This window comes from Cavia porcellus, unplaced genomic scaffold (genome assembly GCF_034190915.1).
Source record: "Cavia porcellus strain 051 isolate PalLab524CR breed Dunkin Hartley unplaced genomic scaffold, mCavPor4.1 scaffold_8, whole genome shotgun sequence".
Taxonomy (NCBI): domain Eukaryota; kingdom Metazoa; phylum Chordata; class Mammalia; order Rodentia; family Caviidae; genus Cavia; species Cavia porcellus.
Window position 1 is genome coordinate 90,324,075 of NW_026947491.1, and position 25,463 is coordinate 90,349,537.

At 44.2% G+C, this 25,463-nt stretch overlaps 1 protein-coding gene across 2 annotated transcripts in view; it reads left to right on the plus strand.

The window, feature by feature from the left end:
- The window catches only part of Parpbp (PARP1 binding protein), a 54,019-nt gene that overhangs the window by 15,941 nt on the left and 12,615 nt on the right, over positions 1-25,463 (plus strand). For both annotated transcript variants that reach the window (XM_003476245.4, XM_063255458.1), the window contains 6 exons: positions 2,798-3,031; positions 3,638-3,739; positions 10,071-10,241; positions 12,354-12,508; positions 20,488-20,671; positions 24,652-24,830. In XM_003476245.4, the coding sequence (XP_003476293.1) occupies positions 2,798-3,031; positions 3,638-3,739; positions 10,071-10,241; positions 12,354-12,508; positions 20,488-20,671; positions 24,652-24,830 (1,025 nt within the window). The remainder of the gene's footprint in view (positions 1-2,797; positions 3,032-3,637; positions 3,740-10,070; positions 10,242-12,353; positions 12,509-20,487; positions 20,672-24,651; positions 24,831-25,463) is intronic.

The window sequence follows — 25,463 nt, forward strand, 5'->3', positions numbered from 1 at the left end:
GATAAGACACGTGACTTCACTAGGTGGCAGTTCGTATTTTGCTCTTCTCTTTATATGGGAATAACTTCATAGTTTAACTCTGACAGTGATGTTGTAGAAGGTATTTTCTACTTTATGAGGTCTTCCTGAGAAAGACTGAGAATTAGTTTGGGGATCTTCCTTTGCATGAATCGGAGGTGTCAGTTCTGTGATCACCTGGAAAGCACCATCAGTACCCGTGGTAGACTCAATTTGAAAACCGCTTGATGGTGACAAACGAAGAGAGACAGCCTTTTGAGAAGTGTACCATGTTTATCCGCCAGCCTTGCCCCAAGAGATATTTTTCTTTGAATGAAGGGAAGGGAAAGGAAGTAGACATTTCTGACGCCCCACCAGGTATCAGGTGTTATTTAATCTGTGCATAATCCGTCGCTCGCCCTACCAAGCCACACCACCAGCAGGGTACTAGACCTGCTGTCTCTCCTCGCTGTGAACAACAAAACGTGTAACTAATTTAAAACTGTCTGTGTTCTTTAAAAGTCTGAATTGCTGTAAGGAAACCTTGATATTATAGGCAGAGTACAAGCACTCTGAAAAAATGTGTAACTCTTGCTTGTCTTTTTTTTTTGCTCTTGCGAAATACAATCTTCCTTAGATCCAACCGAGGATTAAAGTGTTGAACATTCTGAACTTCCTTGGTACGGCAGCCAGCTGGCCTGTTTTCCTAGCAAAACATTTTCTGATTTGACCACAGCCTCTCTCCATCAGTCGTTACCGGTTTGAATAATAGAAAATGCTGTCATAGTGGGCACCTGATCATGAAAACTGATACCAGGAGTACATTTTCATTTGGATTTAAAATGTTTTTACAGTCCCAGTATAAACACTGTTAATCTAGTCAAAACCTTTTCTCCCAAGATCAAGGGTTTGCATAGTTTTCCTTTAACTCCTCAGAGTCCACAGAATGAGAATAAGTCGTGTATTTACAAGAGGCAGAATCTCTGTATTAAGTGGGAAGGATGTCACAGTAAAAACACCTAGGAGTTTTTGAGATAAAACAGTGTGGTTTTGAGACCCTGAACAACTGGTTTTATTTACCACCACTTGGGCATTTTCTAGGCTGTAACCTCTGTGGGATGGGGAAGGAAACTGCCAGTTTTTGATGCGATGCTGGGAAGTTACAAATCTGCCTTTATGTTTGAGCCACACATTCAAGGTCTGATGGTTACAATTTTTTTGGTTGTTCATTGAACTAGTTTCCTAGATGGTGTTAATTTTCTTTCTTTTTTTAAAAACTATAGTTAATTTTTCGTGTTCATGATATAACAGATTCTAATCCTCAGACAATTAGAATAATTTTCTTAGTTTCCATATAGATGAGTAAAGAGCCCCTATTTTAAGTCAGTTTGGACACCTTGTCATAAATTCGAATCGTAATAGCACATGTGGCAGATTGTCATAAAAGATGCATACATTAAGAGTCAAATATATAGAAAATAGTGTGTGGTTTGGATGCCTGGTTTCTGCATGTTACTCTTCACGGGTAAATACGATATTCCAGTTTAGTCGCAGTGAATTATGGTTCAACTTATCACCCACCCTTCTTTAAGTGCAGGTAATGGAAAGATCTTGGTGTTAGCAGAAACTGAAACTAACTAGAAGACAACACCTAGTACACTTACAGAGCACGTGCAGACTCTTCAGTGTTGTTACTCACGCTCCGTTGGAAAGGAATAGTTGGGATTTTGTTACTGATTAAGGCTGGCAGTTTTTGGAAGTCGCCATTATTAGCATCTAGGGTATGATCTGGGAGAAGAATGCAATAGTAGAAAACAAGTAAACACACGTTAGCCACGTCCGCTGAGTGTATCTTGGGGAAATTAAAGTAGAAATTTAAAGCTTTACGGTTAGGCTGTGTGTGGTGGTACAGGCCTGTAATTCCAGCACTTGGGAGGCTGAGGAAGGAGGATTGCTGAGTTCAAGGCCAGCCAGAGCTACAAGGTGAGTTTAAGGTCAACCTCAACTGCAGCGTGAGACTGCCTCAAACAAAATTAGAGAAGCTTAATGGTTAGATAAAATGTTGATGCACAAACCTGTTAGTAATGTTGCTGAGTCTCTAAGTAACTGCAGCCACTTTGCAGCCTGTTTTATTTCTTCAGGAAAAAAATGTCAAAAGACACAAGAAAAGAATAATTTGGTCTGATTAGTAGCATCCAAAGAACTGACAAAAAGAAACCTGACTTTTGCTTCTTTGCACTTAGGTGTCCATTTAGCATGTCTATGGGCAGGGAGAAATCAAAATTGTTTCCTAGCCCTAGCTCTGGTTAGCACTGCTAGTTGGCTTTGGCTGTACCAATAATGAAACATAATTTAAACAATTCACCTCTATGTCCGTACTGTCCGTACAGCATTTAGAGTAGTTTGTTATTTGGAAATTCCTTATGGCATTGACAATTTTTAAATCCCGTCAGAAATGAAAGCTGCGTTAGCTAACAGGAAGTGCTGTAAATACTGATGGAAGCAAATGGTTCCCGGTCAGGAGTATTTAAGTGCCCCCTTCTGCTCACCTGCGCCTGCTCGCTGAGTGGAAGAAGCTTCGTGCAATTCAGAAAATAAGACAACCATAAGACAATAACTGTTTGCCAGTTTCGTCCTGTGTAAGCTCCCCTCAGCTGCTCCTATTTTATGGATCCATCGTTTTCTTAGACTTTACTGTAACAGCTTCTCTTTGTGCTCCCCACATCAGTGCCACTTAGCAAATACTCCGGCACCCCGACTTTACCCTTTCGCTGATGCTGGCTTGCGTCCTCTCTTTCAGCACTGTGGAGAATTCGTGGTCTCCCTCAGTGACGTCCTGATGACATGGAAATACTTGCTGCACGAGAAGCTGGACTTACCTGTTGGGCATATGGCAATGGCTGACCATTACGAGGATGTCAAGAAGACTTACGAAGATTTCTTGAAGAATAGTAATATGCTAGATCTGATTGACGTTTATAAAAAATGCAGGATTTTGACTTCTAGTTCTCACAATAAGGACATTATAGCCCCTGTAAGTATTTTCTAAATAAATAATCCTACTTTAATCAAATGAAAGTGCGGCTAGATTTACTTGGATGTTAAACTATAGTTCTCGCAGCATAGTAACTTGGTGAGGGTTTGAAGAGGGGAGAGGACAGGCTTTAGTCTGCATAGTGATGGCAGGATTAAAGCCGAAGCCGATGGTTTGGCTCTCAGGATCCTGTTAAGAATGGAAAATTTAATTATCTGGGAGCTAATTATTACTTGAAAGAAATATTATGGTGAGAAGTTTTGTTGGGCTTGTGTTACTGTTACTGTTTTTGGATGACGTAAGAATCCTTTATTTACCTGCAGTGTATTATTTAATTAATTTTAATTATAGGTTAAATGTGAGTGTCTTTAACAAAAAGTTAAATAGCGTGTCTCAAAGGAATAGAACTTAAGAATCTCATCTCCAATAAGTGTAAGCATTTATCAGGCGGGTGAGAGGCAGATTTATGAAGTACTGTCAGAGTGTCGCGTTAATACCTTTTACGAAGAATTCTGCGTATTCGTAAGGCCTGCCAGTGAATGCCAGGCACCGGAGCATCTTACATTCGGTAGAGCTGTGCTTATTTATACCCTGTATGTCCTCCAGATCCAGCTGCGGGATTTTCTCTTGGACAAGGAGCGTGAAGTAGAGGATGAAGCTGGTCTTTGTCCACCATCACCCCTGAAATACAGCGAGGATGATGAAAAGGTATCGGTGAGCTATGAAGAGATTAAAACGGTGTGATCGCCGCAAATTGCCATGAATTTGTTAGCTTACTAGAATTATTAATGTTTTGTTCTTTTTAAATTTTTACAAGTTTTCAATTTTTTTTTTTTTTGGTACCAGGGGATTGAAGTCATGATCTCCAAATTGCCAAGCAGGTGCTTATGCTGCTGAGCTAAACCCCTAGCTCTCAAATTTTTTTTTAAATAAAATGACTTGCAAAGTGTAATATTTTGCACTGGGAAAAGTATGAATTTTTTTTTTTTTTTTTTTTTTTTACTTTTGAGATGGGTCTTTTGCTGTGTAGTTCAGGCTGGCCTTGAACTCATTTGGTAGCCCAGGCTGCTCTTGAATTTGCAGTGATCCTCCTGCTCCAGCCTCCTGAGTGCTGGGATTACATGTGCCACCGTGCCCTGCAATATTTATGATTTTTGAACCAAGGTAACTGGCATAAGCAAAAATAGGCATCATTCAGAATACCGAAGAAACAGTTGAAAATCCAATTTCTCTGAAGTCTGCATCTTTCTATTCAGTAAACTTTGCTATTTTGGATGACGGAGTCTTGAATGGTGTATTCAGTTGCACAGTTAGGTCTGTACCCTTCGCAGTAGTACAACGGGTGTAGCAAGAGTGTGTTACCAGGCTTCGGTGTGCAAGTGAAGAACAGGAAATTAGTGTCCCTCTCAGGCCTGATTTAACATAATTTAACTTTCAGTTTAATACTGTGCTGGCCATGTAACCACATATTATAAACCCCACTAACCAAGGAAATTATGATCATGAAAGTTTTGTGATTAATTAAACCACTGTTAAGACGTGAGCTTAAGAGTTTTGGAAGGAAAGAGTAAAGTTTTACTTAACATATTTTTAAAAATATCATGCCCATATATAACAACTCTGAAATGCACTTCCTCTTGACAACACTGGCTCCTGCATTAGGTGAACACATTTGCTGAGTTATCGTTTTCATTTTTCAGGAAACCTTGCTGAGGTAGATTCTTCTCTAAATCCCTTATTATTCTGATTGCAATTTGAAAGGCAACTTTTATCACTGTCTTCAAATAAATACTCACATTCCTGCTTCCTGGATTTAACAGCGTGCTTTTTATCTGTGTTTAATTTTTCTCTGTGTTCTTTGAAAATAAATTGCCAATATCATGTGGCACCTTGTCCCTAAAATTCTTCAACTTACATTTTTTGGTAATGTATGGGAATAAATAGCCACAATGTTATTATCCATATATAAAAACTTACACAGTATCCACTAATATAATTTACTACATTCTGTATTCGAATTTCATGTTTGGTTTTCATGTCTCTTTAGAGTCTTTTAATTGATAAAGATTCCTCTTTTTTTTTCTTCCTTTCTATTTGTCTGATGCATACTTCACTTTTTTTGGTTTTGCTTCTGTTTTGTCTTTTTGTGGTGCTGGGGATGCACCTAGAGCCTTTGCACTGGGCAGCGTCTCCTGCCTTGTTCTGCTTTTTATTTGGGGGCAGAGTCTTGCTAAGCGGTCAGGTTGCCGTTCTGGGCTCACACTTGGAATCCTCCGCCCCCGTCCCAGATGCCTGGCTCACAGGCGTGTGCCCCGTACAGGTTATCTGGTATTCTTTAACTTGTTTTACTAGTTATTGTATTTGTAGTAAGCTGGAAGTTAAAAGTTTAGATTTAGGCTCAGTAATTTTTAAGAGTTAAAAGTTTAAAGGTGGCATTTCAGCAGGAGGCACAGCTTAGGCTGTCCTGGGGTGTCGCGCTCTCCCTTAGGTAGTGGAGGCTTGCTCACTCTTCTCTGTGCAGAGCTCCGTGCTGATACTTTGGTCGTCTGTGATAATCCTCTTCCTGACCTTGCACATCAGGGTTCTGTATATGCCTGCATCCGTTATTTCTTTTCTTTTCTTTCTTTCTTTTTTTTTTTGGTATGAGGCATCGAACTCACGATCTTGTGCTCGCCAGGCAGACACTGGTGCCACTGAGCTAAACCCCTGGCCCCAATAAATTTTTTGTTTCCTTAGCATTTGTAGAATGCTGAGCTTGTAATTCTGTCACTTCTACATTAATTACTTGCTATTTCTCAGTAAAGCAAAGCTTTATTCTGTCAAATGGTGTCAATCACATTTCTCTAAAAGTGCTGTGGTCACTGCCACATTTCCTTACTAACTAGGAGCTGGTCTAACATACACACAGGGGCAAAGCACATTTCATCTGGCGTTCTTCTTAGGACTCAGAATTGTCATTCATTCATTGTTTTGAACTGGGTTGCTCTCTTTGACTTTTGAGCTAACGTAGAGGGAACACTAAAGAACTTGCTGTGTCTTTTCTATGCATCCTGTCAGGCTTTTTTAAAAAGTTAATTTCGTTGGTACACTTTTGGTTTATGTGATGATCGCGTTCATCCTAGGGAATCTGCACCCGTACGTGGTATCTCCTGAGTCTTCTCTCTTCCCCCTTCTCCTCCCTGCCCTTATCAGACTTCTCGGGCATTTTCTTCTCCTTTCTGGTAGAAGGAAGAATTGCAAGCCCATTTTGAATGTTTTCTGCCTGTTCCTCCAGGTTCCTTTTAACTTGCTGGTATAACACCCGTCTAAAACAGTGATCTCTTGTTACCCCCCTGACATTTGGGAAGAGTAATGTAGTCTGCCCCAAGTCAAGGCAGACAAGGCCATGTTTACGCTGTAATAAGGAACCTTCTTATGTTCCTGCAGTTAATTTAATGTCCTCTCCATTCACAATATTTCTGCTACTCAAACATAAGGACTTCCTGGACCAGGACGTGCATACCCAATACTAACTGGAGGCAAAACAGAGCTGGGGCATCCGTACCTCGAGCTTGTTCTTTGTGGCCAGCAGAGGCTACACTTGTGATCTGGGTGCTGGGAGAACTTGAGGGACATCACGGAGTCCTGCTCCTTTACCTCACACTGCCGTGGGGCATCTGTCCCCGTCCTTACGGCTGGGTAACCTGGCACTTGCACCTTCCCTGCTCTTGTGTGTGCAAGTGGGCTGTCTAGGGTGGAGTCCACGCACACACAGCCACGTCTAGGAGCCAGGGCCGAGTGAAGGGTGACCAAGATTCTGAAAAGTGGGGCCCTGCCCTGTTTGTTTAATGAACTGATTCTGTCCACACCGCAGAGTGTGGACAGTGTTTGTTTAGAAATCAGCGTTCGTTTAGAAATCAGTTTTATTTAAGCTTTCGGACAGCTCCACGTTTCTTTGGCCTACCCTTAATTCTTACTGACATACAAAGATTTAATCTCAGTTTGAAGAAAGTCAGTTTCTAAACTGAAAAAGCTTGTAATTAGTACAGATATTTTTTACTTAACATACAGTGACCTCCAAAAACTGGACAATCATCCTGTTCTTGTGCTTTACTTGAAAGGGTAAAGACAGGAAGAGAGTTCCATACGAGGGATTTAAAATTCGGATGAAATCATGTTTATTGGTTTATTTTTTTTCCCTTGGATTTTGCTTTTTGTGTCATGCGTAGGAACTTTTTGCCTAATCCAGGTTTTGAACATTTCCTCCTATATTTTGTTCTAAGTGTATTATAGCCTCTCATGGTACACTATGACCCACTCTGAGTTCATTTTTGTTAGTGGTGTGTGAGGTTTTGGCAGGTCCAACATTGATTGGTGGAAAGATTATCATTTCCCTATTTCTTTCGTGTGTTTGTCTGAAAATCACATCATCTCACCCATGTCACTCTGTTTCTGGACTCTGTTCTAGTCCACCGGGTATGTGTTTTCATAGATCTCCTGTTTATTGATGGTTTTAATTCTCAGTAATTCTCTGGTCAGTTCCCCACACATTCATCACATTGTTCCGGGGTCTTCTGCCTCCCGTATTTCTCAATGATCTGTTAAAGTTTTCTGTTCTCCTGTAAGTTGTACATTATTTTACTCTGACTGCTTTCAGATTTTCGTCTCCTCTTCGGTGGTTAGAGGTGGAGTACAGTGTGTGTAGGAGTGAGTTCCTGTGTGTTTCTCCTGCCGGAGAAGCTTCTTGGATTTACAGGTTAACGTTTTACAATTTGGGATGTTTTGACACATAATTTCATCTTGCTTTTTTCTAGTCTTATGATATCTCTTCAGGGATTCCAATTATATGTGTGTTGGACTTGTTTAAATTATCTCCTGGATCACTTTGGTTTTTTTAAAAAATAATTTCTGTCCTTAATTTTTCAGATTTGGTGATTTCTGTTGATATATCTTGTTCATTGATGCTTTGTTTGACTCTCTCCAAATTGCTATGGAGCCCATCCAACAAAATTTTACTTGTTAGTTCTATAATTTACTTTTTAAGAGCATGCACTTTTCTGTTGACATATTTTCTGTTACTATTTATTTATTTTTTGAGACAGGGTCTTGCTATGCAGTTCAGGCTGACCTTGAACTTACAATGATCCTCCTGCCTCAGCCTCCCAACAGCTGGAATGACAGGTGTGCGCTGTCACACCTGGCTTCTGTTATTTTATTGATAGCATATATTCCCTTAACTCAGTGGACATTTGCTTATAATTCCTTGACATAATTTATAGCTGTTGTCTTGATGTGATGGCTGCTAAACCCTATGACGAGGTCTTCTTGGTGAGTTTCTCTTGATATGTCCCTTTTTCTTTGAGTGTCTGGTGGTTTTGGATGAAACATTGCAGCCAGTATTTTATAGCGACTCTGAGTTCTGTTACCGTCTTCTGAGCGATGCCTTCTGTTCCGCAAGGGATTTGCTTGCTGGGTGCCTGTGTTTCCTCTCCCTGTTGCTGTGGGGCTGCTGATAGCGATTCTGGTGGCTCCCTCCATTGTTGTCTCGTGTGGCTTTTGCAGGTAACCCTTTCACCCACCAGACTTGGTGGTCAGCCAAGGGCGCTGCTTATTCGCCTGGTGACTTCCTTTGCTGCCTACAAATTTTCCATTTCTACCAGGCGCGGCCCCTGCCTCTCACCCTGAGAGCCTGTTCAGCTTCGGGTTTTGCCACTCTAGCTCTGCTCAGTTCTTTAACACCACGGGCCAAGCAAGACTTCAGGCCGCACCGCAGGCTCTGTGCAGCTCAGGCTTTGTAGAAGAGATGCTGATTTGTGCTCACATTTTGATGGAGCCCTAGGCTGTCTCCCATGCTGCACGTCGGCTGCCAGCTGCTTATGTTCTGAGTTGTCGCCAGGATTTCTCCCTGTGCCTTTCTACCTGCTTTGTTGGCCCTGAACCTTGATCTCTAGCCCTTCCCCGCATTTTCTGTAACCTAGATTCTTGGGCCAGTAAACCGAAAACTTAATTCATACCCTTCTTGTTGCAGTTATTTTAAAATTAGAGTCTCCTCCAGCCTCGTCTGCCTTTTGAACACTTTCCAGTGTCGTTAAATTGTATTTTGAAATGTTTATTTACTACGTGGAAGTTGTTATCTGCAGGATTCACATGATTACTTACTTCCCAATTACTGGAAGTTGCAGGGCCTCAAATAATCATAAACTTGCAATTTTTAGCTCTCTTGTTGGGCCTCATTTAACAGTAAATTCCCCATCTTGTGTCTGCTTTTTGGGTGTTTTCCAGTGTTTTTATACCATTCCATTTAAAACATTTTCCTTAATAAGTTTTAGTTGTTATCTGTGGGGTTCACATGACTGCTTCTCCCTCAATACTGGAAGTGGCTATAAATAGCTAATTTTAAGAAAAAGATTATCAAATGTCTTGGTTTATCATGAGTCTGAAGATTAAGTGCGGTACGCATTAAAGGCCTAAATCCTCCCAAATCTGTTGTGTGAGTCTGGCCTTTAGCTCTGCCCGGGCCCGGTTAACCTTGTCATAAATATACACAATTGTTCCCTTAACGTTTGGCTTCTTCTCTTCATTTTAACCTTTGGGTGATCATTTGATGTTAGTAGTTCTCTAGAGTTTAACCCTTCCGCGTTAGCCCTTAAGCCTGGCATGTGAGGGAGGCAGACGTAGGGATGAAACAGAGCCGGGGACTCACACAGGTGGCTGCTGGGAACTTTATTGTCTTAGCTCGCAGCAGATGTACTCAGGGAAATGAGACGAGACCACGACAGAGGTGTAGAGATGAGCAGTATCTTTCGTATCATATGCTACGAGCAGCTTTCTAACAATGGTGATAGTTGTTACTCACAGTTCCGTGTTGGCAGCGAGGCGATCTTATGAGAACGTGCCGATGATCCAGTCGACGTTTTAGCTTGTGTGACAGTTTTCTTTTCCTAAAGAGCTGTAAAGTATCGTGATTGGATGATCATAGGTATTGTTACTGTGCATATAAAACCATTATGGATTTAGAACAACTCCAGTAAGGAAAATAACTGAATACTTTATTGAACAGGTGAAGCTACTAGCAAAGAAAATTTTCTTTTCATATTTAAACCTGCTAGTGAATTCCAAGAATGACCTGGCCCTGGCTCATATCCTCAACATTCCCGACAGAGGACTTGGAAGGGAGGCCTTCACCGATTTGAAACATGCTGCTCGAGAGAAACAGACGTCTATCTTTTTGGTATGGTTGTGTATGTTTTTAAGATTCAGAGTCTGTAAGCTGCAGGTCTACATATTTTAAAAAAGAGTTCCCGCAACTATAATCAAACACTTTTTAAGTGGCTGATCTAGGTTCCATCTGTGTACTTGAAAAACTATGTTATATTTATTTATTTACTTATTTTACTGTATTCTTCAAGCTCGCAAGGGAGGGTTTCTCTAAGGCAGGATTCCCCACAGACGTCCTGTAGAGTGCTTATCCATACTGTGTGTTTGTTATCAGGAGCTCTGAGACCCCGTGTCTTAGTTATCCAGAAGGGTGACAGAGGCCACATGAGGTTCCAGAATGGCGGCAGTGATGTGAGGTTCCAAACTCACAGCATTTTAAAATATCCTGCTCGGCTCTTTGCTCTTGATTTGCAACATAAAGCTGGCTAAAAGCCTCCAACAATAGCCATGCCACTGACTCTGTATTCGACCATCTTGAAATTTCTTCTGCCAGTTTAATCAATCCTCCGCCCTTCATCTCAGTCTCGGGCAGAGTCTCTGCACGTGAGTAGAATGTAGGCAAACTTTCTGCCAAGCCGTAACAACCAACATAGTCCTTCTTCCCAGCAGAAACCTCCCAAGTCTGGTCTTTGCTGGCAGGTTTTCTATCAGCCTCCTGGTCTCCTGAGCCCTAACCAGAATCTCCACTACAACACAGCCTAAGGTGTTCCAATGCCACTCTTTCAGGTGACATCTCTGAACCTTTCCAAACTCTGCCCACAAGCCATTTCCAAAGGCTCTCAAACCACATGGGCAGGTACAACAATGACCCCACTCCACTGATGCCAAATTCTGTCTAACTTTTTTCTTGTTGCTGAGACAAAATGCCTGCTGCCCAAAATTAGGGAAGGAAAGGTTAGTTTCTTACAGTTCTTAGAGGTTGCAGTCCCTACTCAGTTGGCTCTAAGGCAGGGTGGCATGGCGGGGCCGCAGTTCATGGCAGCCACAAAATACAAGGCGTGAATGGCAAGAGAGGAAGACACACCTTCCTCCTGCCTTTACATCACGTGCTGGCTGCAGTCCTAGGCCAGAGTAGCGCTCACACCCCCAGTCCAAGCGCTAGCCAATGAACCAGTCACAATGCTAGATTTGTCCAGTACATGATTCATGAGACTTGGGGGCCGCTGACCTAAACAATCACAGACAGTTTGCTGTAAAGAACTCTGCTTGCTTAGGAAAAAGGCCAGGATATCCATTCAAAAGGGTACAAATAGGCAAGGGTGAAGCCACGTTATCCTTGTTGGTAGATGTTACAATCCTTACTTAGAAGACCCTAGAGATTCTACCAAAAGACTTGTGGAGCTGATAAATGAATTTAGCAAAGTACAAAGATAAAAAAGTAAAAATCAGTAATTTTAATATCCACTAATAGTGGACTGAGAAAGAAATCAGGAAAGCAATTCGGTTTACAATTGCTTTAAATAAAATAAAATCTTAGGGATCAGTCTAACCAAGGAGGAGAAGACCTCTGCACTGAAAATTTCAGGACACTGAAGAAGGGATAGAAGACTCTAGAATCTGGAAAGCTGTCCGTATTCACAGATTGGCAGAATTAGCCTTGTTAAACTGGCCTTAATACTGAAACCAGCCTACAGAATCAATGCATTTTTCATCAAAATACCACTGACATTCTTTGATAAGTAACACTAAAGTTCATAAGGGAACGTGAAGGACCCAGGATAGCTGGAGCAGTCCTGAGCTCAGAGAGCAAGGCTGGAGGCTTCACATACCCAATTTCAAAGCCACCATCACCAAAACCACATGGTAAGGGTACAAAAATAGATACACAGACCAACAGGACAGAATAGAGGATCCAGAAACAAACCCATACAACTACGGCCATGCGATTGGGTCTGGTATTTCTCCAAGAATCTGGAAAAAGATACTAAAGGTAGATGTCGGGGAAAAGCAAGCAGATGTCTCCTTTGCTGGCTGAGTTCTGCGTGGCCCTCGGTTGCACGGTTCTTGGCTCCAGGGTCCGAGCAGCTGAGCCTCACATTGCATGGAGGCCCCCGCTTCCCAGAGCACGCGGTGGTCTCCCCTCGCCGACTGGTGACCTGACTGAACCTCTTGGTTTTGTTCGCAGGCGGCCACGTCGTTTATCAGGAGGATTGAGCTCGGGGGGAAAGGCTATGCACCCTCGCCCTCTGACCCTCTAAGGACACACATAAAGGGATTATCTGACTTCGTTACTTTCCTGGACAAACTACATGAGATTCTCGGAGAAATACCTGACCCAAGGTAATAACTTTCCATAAATTACTCAGCCCTCAGTTACTGTTTTGTCTTTAAAGCATCACAGACTCAGAGGGAAGAATGAAAGCGACATCATAAGGACCGTGCATCAGATGTAACAGCAGGGAGAAAGGAGCCAGTGCTCCGATGGATACATTTTATTTATTTATTTATTTTTATTTTTTGCGGTGCTGGGGATTGAACTCATGACCTCACGCTTGCCAGGCAAGTGCTTATGCCACTGAGCTAAATCCCCGGCCTGATGAATACATTTTAATTGTGTGACTTTTTCCCCTAAATTTCCACCTCAGTATGATGTTTGTATGTCCCAGCTAACCTGGGTCAGCAAAGAACCTTGCCACCTATCTTTATCTGGAAGAAACAGATTTTTGAGGGCTGGAGATTGCCAAGTAGAGAATCCTTTTAAACTTTTTATTTTGCAATAAAGGAAACACACTAAGAAAAAGATTTGAAGAAATAGCTATTTTTCTGCTAGTATTTGTGTATGAGTAAATCTTTGGTTCAGCTGTGGTTTTTATTATACCTATAATGGAGTAAGAGGTTTTTTTAAAATTGTATAGACTTCCACTTATGGGTGTATTGGATGGTAGGTTTAGATTAATTTTTCAGGGCAAAATTGCATTGCAAATGCTGGTCATGATGCTGGATCCCTGGCAGTTAGACTAGTTCGTCCTTGAGTAGTTCTGGTGGAAATAGCTCGTGGTGATCCTATACTTAGGCGTGCGACATTGAGTGGTGCTGTTTCTGTGGTTGTCACCTGACACTCGCAGAGGCCTTCCACGCGAGGTTCTGCCCCAGTCTGCAGATGAGGGAACCAAACTGCATTGCTCTGGGGGGCAGAGCCTCAGCCTGAACTCGGGCAGTTCTGACTCTGACACCCACTGTCTCTTCTTATTCTGTGAAGCTGCTTTCTTTTCTAAAGTCCAAAAAGAATTTTCTCAGGGTTTTATTCCTAGTTGGATCCTGTTCTTACATGGACACCCATTACAAAAAGGAGCTGGTTTTGAAAATGACTTGTTGCCAATGTCAGCGGCATCTTTTGAACTCCAGACAATACATTGGCTGGTAATTCATTCTTTTGTTTGTTTTTTGAGACAGGGTCTCACTGGGTACTGCAGGCTGGCTTTGAACTCACTATGTAGCCCAGGCTGGGCTTGAACTCAGCGATTCTCCTGCTTCAGCCTCCTGAGTGCTATAAGTATAGGAATTCGCCACTATGCCTGGCTATTTATTCTGACATAACAGATAATTTAAAAATATTTTTAAAGTACAATGTCGACCAACCCTAGTCTTAGTGTGGAAAAGTTTTCCTCTTAGGAAGACTCAATTTTTAGAAACATATTTGCTTTTGTATTTACCTCCATTTACATGAAGGTTGCTTGCAGCTGATTTTGATTTTTTAATTCTGGGCGGTGCCTGTTCACTTCTGCCACAGAATATGAGGATTTGCAGCCCGCTGAAAATTCTTCTCCGTGGCTCCCGCTCTTCACACACTTGTTCATCCTCCTGTTGTAGGAATAGCGAATTTTGGGTTATCTCGCATTTGAGAGCTTGACTTATGATGACCGTCAGTGTTGCCTACATCTGAGCTACATGCTGTGCTTATACTTCGTTCCTTGCTTGCTTTCTTTTATTTTTATTTTTATTTTTTGTCTCTTTGAGACAGGGTCTTGCCACACAGGTCAGGCTGGCCTTGAGCTCACTTTGCAGCCAGGCTGGTCTCAGACTCACAGAGATGCTCCTGCCTCGGACTCCCAAATGCTGGGATTTTTACAGGAGTGCATTACCACACCCAGCTCAAAAAAGATGTGTTTTTTTAAATAGAGTACTAAGCCATAAAGAAAGATAAACTTGAGACTGTTTTTGGTCCCAAGGATTGAACCCAAGGACCTCGCGCTTGTCAGGCAGGCGCTTACCCCCTGAGGTGAATCCCTGGCTATCCTTTTCTCTCATACAAACTTTCATTTTCTTCTAGAGGCCACAGTTAGCTCCCTCTTCCTTTGGCTTTGCTCTGGCGGTTTCTCATCCGTTTGTTATCAAGCTTGCAGTGAGACTTTCTGTGAACCCTGGGCCGCCCACCAGCCTGGCTTTAGACGTCACCTCCAGCGCTCGCTTCTCTTCCTGGCACGCCCGTGCTGCCCGGCCTGGCCAGGCTGCCCCTGCCGCTTTGCCTCTTTTTGCGGCCTCAAGGTCTTCTCTTTAATAGCTGAGCCCTGGTTTTCCTCCTGTAGCTTTCTTATGAAAAGCGAGGAGAGGCAAATGTCTTTATCCTGTGGCTACATTTGATTGTTATGATTCCTTACCGAAGAGTCCTGATTATAGTTAGTTAAAAACACTTTAATCTGCTCCCTGGATGACTGCTTTGTATCTCCGTTGCTTCTCGGCTCTCAGTTCTGGTTTGTGCGTTTTTGCATGCATGGTGTTAGGGATGCATGGTGATCCTGAACTGCCCTATATTTTAGGGTGAGGCTCTGGAAAGCTGACTGGCCGCTTTGTATGGTGGACTTAACCACAGACCATGAGTTACTGTACTTCAGGTGGCCCTTTGGTGGGGACTTCCGCTCCCAAGTCACTAACTGCAGGTCTTTCCTTTGGGGCTCTCCCGGAATTTTCTCAGAGGCGTCCTTTACTCTCCAAAGCTGTCAGCCTCGCTGGCTGCGCTCTGGGCTGTGGGTGGGCAGTGGCGGTGACTGTCAGGATTCTCTCGGTCGAGGCTTACTCGTGGTCTGCCATGGCTCTGCCGCCCCGGGCTGGACCGCCTGGCGTGGTCTCCATGGTAACCCTGTATGTGTCTGAGGAGGGATGCAGAGGACACACCTGCCCTTACAGACCCCGCTCTGTCCTGGTGCGCTGGCCCTCAGTGCCGTCCTCAGCTTTGCGGTCCCCTCACACGCGTCCCTCTCTGGACAGATCCGTGGGCCCAGTCACCTCTTAGCCCGCACCCGGCTGCTCCTCCTCATCTTCCCACACTTGGGGAAACGTCGCTGCTCATCAGCCGCTGTTGCCGCTCCCCTCTTTTTCTTTATGACTTTTTTTTCTAATTCCCCACCCCTCTCTTCAACTCCTCTTCCCCGCCGTATGTACAAAGCCTTGTTTCCATTTTACCCTTTTTTCCTCATTTTTTCTTTTCCCTTCTAACCCCCATTCCCCTTTTCCTTTGAACAGTTATTTCCTATTTCACAGTATCGGTTTTACATTTTAGTCTTGATTTACACTTTCAGTTTGTCACACCAGAGAGTGTGATATTTACACATGTGTCTGGGTAAATACTTAAGAGAATGGTCTCATGGTGCCTCCATTTAGCAGTAGATGTCTCTGGTTTCCTCCTTTATGGCTGCGTAGTATTCTGTTTTATTTTTAAAAACCCCACAAGTGCCAGTGGGGCTGCGGGGAAAAGTGCCCTTTTCCGCTGGTGATGGACGTGCACACTGATGCAACCATGGTGTAAATTAGTGTGCATGTTTCTAAAAAAACTAGGGTTGGAGATTCCATTCACCCAGCCATTCCCCTTCTGGGTATGTTGCTAAGAGAATTAAGATCTGTGAGCACCCATGTTTATAGTGGCACAGTTCATAATAGTCAGATCTTGGAAACAGCCCAAATGCCCATCAACCAATAAATGAATAAAAAGTTAAAATCTTGTTTTTGCTATTTTGTTTTTTATGTCAGATTTTGGGCACGAGCCAAGATAAATGCGTATACCCATGGGATGTAATTTCTTACAATTCCGGGGATTCCTGGTTGGGGAATGATGGAGAGGGTAGGGCGGAGTGCATTTGTTTGGGCAGCAGTGAAGGAGCAGACGTCTTCACTGAGAAGCCATTCACTGCGCATGTCGCCTGGCGCTCATGAGGGGTTGGGGGCCCAAGCTCCTGGGAGACCCGGAGAGGGAGCTTAGCTGCTCAGTGTCTTCCATGGCTGTCTGCAGTCCACGTGGGTGATCCTGAGGTTCTTGCTTAGGGTGGTTTGGACTTCGCTGTAGGTGTGTTTTCATCTTATTCATTGAAAAGGTAAAATGATTGAAAACTCAAACATACCCTACTTATGCAAGGCGGGGGCCCGGAAGCCTGCGGTGAGGCTTCAGGTCTGCTTTTCTGGGTGGACGTCCTTGCTGAGTTTAACCGTGAAGGATGAACTTGAAGCCAGCCAGCTCTGGGGAGAGGGGGGTGGATGACCTCCTGGGCATTGCCCCTTGGGTTATTCATTCTATCTAATAATTCCATCCTCGTCCACTTGGAATTTAGCCGCAGTTTATTAAATTATAAGGGGCAAAAAAGGTTCTTCCCCTCCAGTTCCTTCTTCCTTTTATAGCTTAAAGTCTGTCTTTTTGTTTTTTGTTATTGAGACAGGGTCTCACTATGTAGTGCAGGCTGGCCTTGAACTCACTTTGTCCTGCCTCAGCCTCCTGAGTGCTGAAATTACAGGTGTGTGCTTACATGCTTGAAGGAATGAAGATACAGTACTTTTCCCCACGTCCCTGTTGTTTAGTGTGTGTTCTCCACTGGGCAGGAGACTGCAAGGGCTTCTTGGTTTTCCTTCCGACACCCCCTGCCCCCAGCCCAGCATCTGGTGCAGAACAGATGATCGGTGTTTACTTCCCTGGGTGTGCTCTGCTCACACGCATTCACGCTGCCCTCCCTCAGCTCTTGGTCACATCGGTCACTTTCTCGTGGAGCTCTTCTCTCTTGTGACTTCCAAGGAGGCCTTGCTCTCCAGGTGCCTGCCGCGCTCCCTGACCCAGTCTGCAAAATCCCGTGCTCCAGCAGCGCATCCTCAGCTCCTCGATGGTTTACGCAGTAACTTGGATTGCGCACTGCGTGTTGCCGAGCGGATGCGTGTCTTCCTGCAGTGGGGATCTTCTCTTCCTTCTGGCCCGGAGCAAATCCGGAGCAGACCCCCCACCCCACCCCCAGCCCCTTCTTGCTTTCTGCTTTCCTCGGCTCTGCTGAGTGCTTTCCATGTTCTTTCTCTGCATCTCGGCTCCGGGAGCTACTGTCGTGTCCTTTGCCGTTCATCACAAGACTGAGAACCGCTGGTGACAATGAGAGGTGCAGACTGCAGCCCCGGGAGCCCAGTGGTGTAAGCGACGCCCGCAGTCTAACTTCTGTCTCCCCAGATGAAAGTGAGGAAGGAAAGGGCTGCTTCTCCAAACCCCCAAGGCGCGGCCTTCCGGAGCCCCTTTGCACGGCTGGCTGCATTTCTGCGCTCCGCCAGTAGGTGCCGCCAGCAAGCGTGCACCTCTGCTTTGGAACACATTTAGCTCCTTCCCTAGATTAGTTCCCTTGGTTGGAAGTTTAAAACGCTGCATCTTGTATCTGATACAGCCTTTCAGTGCACAGCTGCCTTATATTGTTCAGCTAAGTATACACTTACAGAACTCAAAACCTGGTTGAAATTTTCCAGTCTAATTTGATGTTAACTCTTTTTTTTTTTTTGAGACAGGTTCTCACTATGTAGCCGGGGCTAGCCTCAAACTGTGCTCCTCCTGCCTCAGCCTCCTGAATGCTGGAATTACAGGTGTGCATCACAGTGCCCGGCCTGCTGTTAACATTTTTTGTGTTTAAAACACTTTGGAGTCATTTTTGAAATGTTTTATGTGATACGTTTAATCACATTCACTTTAAAGACAAAGTTGATTTCAACAAATAGTTGTCAGGTTCTTAACTGTGGCACTGCTAGGTAAGCCCCTCACTGGGTGTCACAGGAAGGTGTCTCTGGTCACTTGTCTGGGTCAGTGCACTGTGCTCCCCTTCATGTGTCTGTTTTGCACGAGCTCTGGGATTCACCAGCTGCTCCATCTTTCTTTTTCCCTGGCTCTGATTCCACACAGTTAGGAGGCGGGAGCTGCCCGTGTACCTTTCTCATCTGCATCTTATCTTTTAATGTTTCTTTAAAGTCAGGTGTGGTGGTGCACGCCTGTAACCCCAGCACTGTGAGGCTGAGGCAGGAGGGTTGCTGTGAGTTGAGGCCTGCCTGGGCTACATAGGAAGACCCTATCTCCCCCCTAATAATAATTCTGGGTAACTTAATATACGCCACTGACGTCCGAGGGGACAAAACCCAGGGAAGGCCGGAGATGGGGTCTAACAGGAACACATAGCCACTCAGAGGGCTGGACCCCGGTGGAGAGCTGAGCAGAGGGCGAGGGCTTTGGCTTGTGCAAGGGGCCTCCGTGAAAACCTAGCGTAGCCATGAAAGTCCTTTAGCATTCAGCGTAAGATGAAGTTTCTGCCGTCTTTTGTTTTTTAGCACAGTATTTGGTGGCTAATTCAGATTGGTAAAGCAAGAAAAGAAGATAAAACAATTCAAAGGGAAAAAATAACTCATTTGATTATAAGGCTTACCCATGGAGAAAACTCCAAGAATCTAAAAGCCAGTTATTAAAATTAGCCACGGAGTACCCTAACCCTAACCCTAACCCTAACCCTAACCCTGTTTGCCTTCCACCATGCAGGGGGAGTTGTGGAAAAGAAGGTGCAGGGGCCTGAGGTGACAGACCCGGCCTGGTGAAAGCCGCGGCAGGTGCCTGCCCCGGGAGGCCCCGCCGAGCTCTGCCACCTTGTTGCTGCCAGGGATTCGTCTCCTGATGAGGGCACGGGTTGCTGACCCTCAGGAGACCCTGCTGGTTCTACCCACCACCCAGCTTGTGTTTGTTCCATCCCAGGGAGGGAGACCCCAAGGGTGTGAGAGACTTCCCCCGCCCCAACGAGGTGTTTCCCCAGAGCGTTCAGACTATTAGTGTCTGTACTACAGCATTGCAAACAGTTAACACTGCCAGTAGACTGGTATCTTTTGTTTTACTGTGAAAAGCTTCACACTGACTAGCGTTCACCTACACAGTAAATACAGGTACCGTCCGTCACCTTTTGTGTGTGTGTGTCCAGTGTAAACTGGTGTGGGAAGATTGCTGAACACGGTTGCTTTTCTCAAAGTGCTAACTGGTGCGTGGGCTTCGCCCCACCTTGCCTTACGGAACTCACCTGCGATACTTCTGGAACAAAACAGTGCTCCAGTGCCCTCGGTAAAGACGCTGATTCAGGGGAGGAGCTGGTGTGTGAACAAAGCCAGATAGGAGTCTGATGATTAGGGAACCCGGGATCAGCCCAGTTAGTGGGCTACTGTCCCGCGAGGAGTTTCTCTGGGCTGCGTCCTAGGACGCTCCTGCTCTGTTCAGAGCAGCCGTTAAGATGCGAAGAATCAGGTTGTGCATGTGTTTGGGAATCCAGGCTGTTGTCTGCCACAGTAAAGCAGTGGGGGTGGAAATGCCCATTGATAGCTTCCTTGATGCCACCTGAGAGAAAAGCAGCATGCCCAGGCAGCCCGACACACCCTCAGAGTGGGCCACTTTCTCCCTGGACGCTGGACTTCACAAGAGAGCCCTATTTGCGGGCACCTCTAGCTGGGTTAGTGCCAACTCACTACTCATTTAACCTCCTGTCCCGATTGCCCTTCATGGACTTGGGTGCGACATCTGTGTTTCGGGTCAGTTTCCTCCCCTTCCCTGCCAGCCCAGAACAATGGGTTTTCTTAGTCATGCCACACAATCTTTAGGACCCCAAATTCCTCCACCCTGTGATTCAGGGTTCTTACTAACAACTTGTTGAATTGGCTTTAAGGTTTTAAGGTTGATTTTATTGTCTCAGAAACATCCAAATGAACACATTTTATGCATGTGAATGACTGGACCGCATCTATTACAGGTCATAGATAACTACATCTTTCCTCTTCTGCTTTGAAAGAAAGTATGAACTAACTTGTCAAAATTACTTGCTTTTAGAAAAACTTTAAACATTTTGTGCCCCATGGTCCTCATCTTCTTCTTAAATGCTTCACTGTCTGATTTATAAGATCAAAAGCTGTATTGTCTGAAAGGTGTTGATTGGTGCTGGAAGTTCTTCTTCCAAGCCTGTAAACTGACTGTCATTTGCAATGCTATTATGAAGGCATCTTATTTCTATTTGCAGCGTTGCAGGGGGTCGGATACTGTCGGTAATAAAGATGCGGCTGATTAAAGGCCAGAGCAGCAAGGCTTCCTTCTGCCAAGCCGTAGAGGAAATTGCTCAGGATTTGGATTTGCGGATTAAAAATATTGTCACTTCTGAGCAAGAGGACGGAGTTCTTGGCCCCACTGACACGAGTCCAGCACGGGTAACAAGCTTTTCTTTCCTGTTATCCTTTATACAAAACATTATCTCTCTTCTGTTTATCATGTCCCTGGCTTGCTGGGCCACTTCAGTCAGATAATCTGTTTCCTGTGTTCAAAGATGATGTTGAAATTTAATTTGCTCAATAGGATTATGTTCTGCCTGGATAAATCATAATATCTTTGGGCCGAACAGTTTGTATTCATTAAAGTAAGGCATTGGATAAGCTCCTTATCCCTTCTGGCACTAAAAACTTTGAATTCTTGATGGGCATTAAGGTATTTGGTGGTAATTTTCAGCAATTATTCTTGTAGAGCAATTATGTTCCCTCTTATTCAGAGGAGGAGCCAAGTTTCTGAGCCCAGTGCTCAGCTGTGGGCAGCACGGCAACACTCCGGGTAGAAAGGGTTTCCTTTCAGCAGTTCCCTTCTCTTTTACACTTCCTTGCAGTCTCGAACTCTCTGCACCCACTCCCATCTTTATACTGTGTATCCTGGGAGCATGCACTCCCTTCCTGATCTCCTTCCGTGGTCAAATGTAATAGACTGTAGCATGCAGTATTCTCAGCGAAGTCCAGTGCTCATTTTAGCTCCAGAGCAGAGTTCCAGAGCATGCGCAGTGGGCCGCTCGTGGCCACCTAGTCAGCTAAGGGAGGCCGCTCGTGGTTGGGTGTCACTGTGGCAGCCAATGTAAGGACAAATACGTTTGCTTAAGGTTTGTTATTTATTCATTTACTCACGCTGTTAGCCTTTTCCTTGGCACAGTAGAGAAGCAAGAGGAAGAAAAGAAAAAAGGCCTTCATTGCGGGGCGCAAAAGGGCAGCAGAAGAGGGCAAAGCCCCTCGGGCAGACACGGAAGTGGCGGGCTTTTATGTGGTTTGACGGGGGTGGAGTTTGAAGGGGCGGGCAGAATGATGCTATGACAGCTGATTGGGGGATGCTGGCGCATGCGTGAGAAGTAGGAAGTGCAGTCTCGGAGTGGAAGAACCCGGAAGTTAGCATAGGAGGGAATCTGCTGTCGCTCCAGGGCCCAGTGTAGTGCTGCGCAGGCGCCAGCCTGAGTTCCGTGCAGCTGACCGGTCCCGCACCTGTTACAGACCGTTCTTAGCTCTTCTGTAGCCATACATGTCTTTAGGTTCTCTTGGAAATCCTGGCATAGGGGAAGTTCTAGGATAGTACCCCGTTATTTCATGTGTGTTAACGTTTCCACTGACCAGTGGGGCTCAAACAGCCAGTGTGTTATTGTAGATAAAAATCAGGTACTGCTGCAATCTCAGGTCATTAACACCAGTCTGTCTATTTTCTGACAAAGAAAAGTGCAGACAACCTGGTTCTTCATTTTATATTTATTAAATACACATCTTTGAAAAATACCAAAAAATTGAAAAGAAAAATAGTATCACACCATGAAGGTAGGATTCCGCAGGGTGGGGTTCTGCGGACTGGATGCGAGCTGTGAACATTTTCGAGTTTACGTGGTGGCTCAGGTCTGCCAGGTAGTGCAAGGAGGCCACGCTCAGCTGAGCACTTTGTCCCCAAGGTACCAGGCAGACCAGCCTGACAAGAGTTAGTGGCTGCTGTCTGGTGGCCGGCGAGTTTAACTTCGGCAGCTTCTTCGGAGTTCTGGATCACGGTGCACATCTTAAGTTGGTGTCAGGCCTAGCTGGAAGTGGCTCAGGATTTATGCGTATGTCACGGTATCATAGATTTCCTTCTGTTTTCTTGTCTAGTCCCTTTTTAATCTGCTTTCTTTATCTCTAGCACTACTATGTTAGTTCAGACCTGTACTTTTATAACCTTTTAATTTATAGCTCTGTCTCCAGGATTTGATAACATTCTTACAGTGAAATACATTTTATTTTATTTTGGTGCCAGGAATTGAACTCACTACCTCGTGCTTGTCAGGCAGGCGCTTCTGCCACTGAAAGCCCTGGCGCTTGAAATACATTTTATATTACACTTGCTACTGGTGCTTTCTCATTTTCTTTCTTTTTTTTTTTTTAATTTTTTTATTTAAAGAGAAAAAACTAAACGAAGCAAGACAGTAAAAGGCTAGAAGCAACACAGAATTTCAAGAGAAAAAACATACAGTAAGAGTTCACCAGTTAATAGATCACACATTGTCATCTTACAAACAGCTGTCCAGATTACAAAATTAAAGTATACAAAGTGGAGATTAATACAGTGAGATTGCAGTCAGTTCTGTTCAATGATCCAAGAAAAACTCAGCAATATGGTTCTCTATCCTACACATTTAAGTAAACTTGCAGTTATATCCTTTAGATCACTTTCCTTCCTCTCTTTTTTACACTAATAATCACACATTTTAGTTTCCATTACTTCCACAGTTTTTTTTAACTTTTTCTTTGAAGAGGAAAAGAAAAAAGATTTTAAAAAAGGCCAAAAAACAAAAAACAAAACAAGACGGACCAAAGAAAAACCCAATGTGACAAAGCAAAACAGAGTCAGTTAGATCAGGAGGATGGACATAGCATAAAATGAAAAAAAAGGGGGGGGGATTACTAGGTGATCAACAGTGGTTACCATTATGCCTCTTGTTATCCTAAAAAGAGTAGCCTATATCAGCTAGTATAAAAGAATTGAACAAAACTGTACATAAGACCAATAAAACCACATTGGAGAGCTTACAGGATTCCAAAGAAGATAATAGTCAAATAATAATGGGCATCATAGAATATCTGGTTGCCTTCCAAATGGTTGCCTATACCCTCAAACTTGATACTATTAAGCGAAACAGAATATAATAAAATCAGTCAGAACAAGATGTGGAGAACACTACAGGGGTTCAAATCAGGCTAATAGAGAAACAAAAAAATTACTATAATCTATTGCACTATTTTTAATTTAGTTTTCCCTTAGTTAAAAGATACTAAGAAATAATTTTTTAAAAAAAGGAAAGAGAAAGGGGGGGGGAGATTGAGATTAAAAAAAAAAAAACATATCAATAGAACAACACCGGTTAGAATCGAAAAATTTAACCATCATTGTGTTTCACCCCCAGATAGCTTGACATTAATAGTAGTTATCATAGTGACTCTTTCCTTGAAATATTTGAGTCTAACTTCGTATACTATAGCATCGAATTTATCGACAGTGTGAGATATTGGTGCTGTCTCTAAAGTCCAGATTGGGTCATTGTCCTTGCTTGCTATGGAAGCAAGTGATCTTGTTTTTGTCATCCACTGACGCTTCTTTGCATAGCACAGCTTTTCCAGCACATCTTACCAACCCGCCTTTTCTTGTGTTTCCCGCCTGGCGGTGCCCACAGCTTCTGAAGATGCTGTGCCCTGCCTGTGTGTCCCCCACCTCTGAAGTCTCCCTGGGTGACACAGTAGTTTGTTAACTGGCTCGTGTGCATCCCTCCTGAGCACACTGATTAGAACTCTCCTTCAGCATCCTCAAAGGCGCTGTTAGAGCTGTTCAGTTATCCAGGAGAGCTGGGCTCCTGCAGGGCGGGGCTTTTACCTGTGTAGCTGTCAGACAGAATGCTGGGGACACACGTACCAGTCAATGATTATGGAATGAATGTGTGAATGTCAGCCCGCTTTTCATTTTCATATTTGCTGAGGCTTTCACAGCAATCTGTGTAATTAGCGTTCAGACTGCCTGAACTTCATCTTCCTTTAGAATCAGAGACGGCACCAAGATTTTCCTGACTGGAAGCCTGATGTTATTTTGACCAGGAAATAGGGTCTCCTTTCGATGTTGCCATTTTCACACATCTGGAAATTGGTAAGGTTGCTCACCTGTAGCTTACGGAGAAGTGCCCCGTGTGCCAGCTGCTGTGCTGGGTTGATTCTCAGCAACACGTCAGGGAGAAGACTGGCGCAGGAAACGGCAAAGTGTGGCTGATCACGCAGCTTGGGGTGGTTGTTACGTTTAAAGTTAGATTTTTCTTCTTTTCTTTCTTTGGCTATGTTTCCAGTACACAATACTTACATCTGATTGGTACTTTTTGCTGTAGCCAAAATCTCATGCCATAAACCACGGCACTGCCTACTGTGGCAGAGACACTGTGAAGACCTTGCTGGTTCTTCTGGATGAAGAGGCAGCCAGTGCGCCGACCAAGAACAAGGCAGAACTTTTATACAGCGACGGGAACACGATCCATCGCGACGGAGCGTCTCTCCTCACGCTTTTTAGGTCAGTAACATGGATGTGTGATGTGTCCCCGTGTTAACACGGGAAAAGATGGGGGAAATACTCACTGGTTCTGAAAGAAGTGCTGCTTGTAGTAGGAAATCTGGAAACAGCAAAGTACGAAGTGAGCAAAAGTTGGATGCAAAGACATAATAGATTGAAAGGAAAGTGATATTCACGTGTTCCTGGTTTTAGTGGGGTTTTTTCATTCTTTGCTTTTTGCTTTAAGAAAGTACTTACCTGCAGTAGATCAAGAACTTTGGTAAGTGCTTTCACTTAAATTATCACACATACCTCACTTACCTTGGAATTGACATCTTCCCATGATGAGAAAAAATATTTGCTAAATTAATGCTGGTATTGTATGTAAGATGCTGACGTCATCCTAGCTGCTCTAACAGGCGGTACCAGGAGTGAAGACTCCGCTTCTGTTCAGGCAGGCAGTGTGAGGTCAGGGTGCCAGGAGAGATGGGTGCTGGTGAGGGCTCTCCTTTGGGTGTGGTGGTGTCTTTGTGCCGTGTGCTCACCTGGCCTTTCCTGGATGGGGTCACCTCTCTCATCAGCGTAGCACCCTGCCATGATAGCCTCACTGAGGTCCTGGGTCACCTCCTAAAAGCCCTGCCTCCCCAAGCAGTC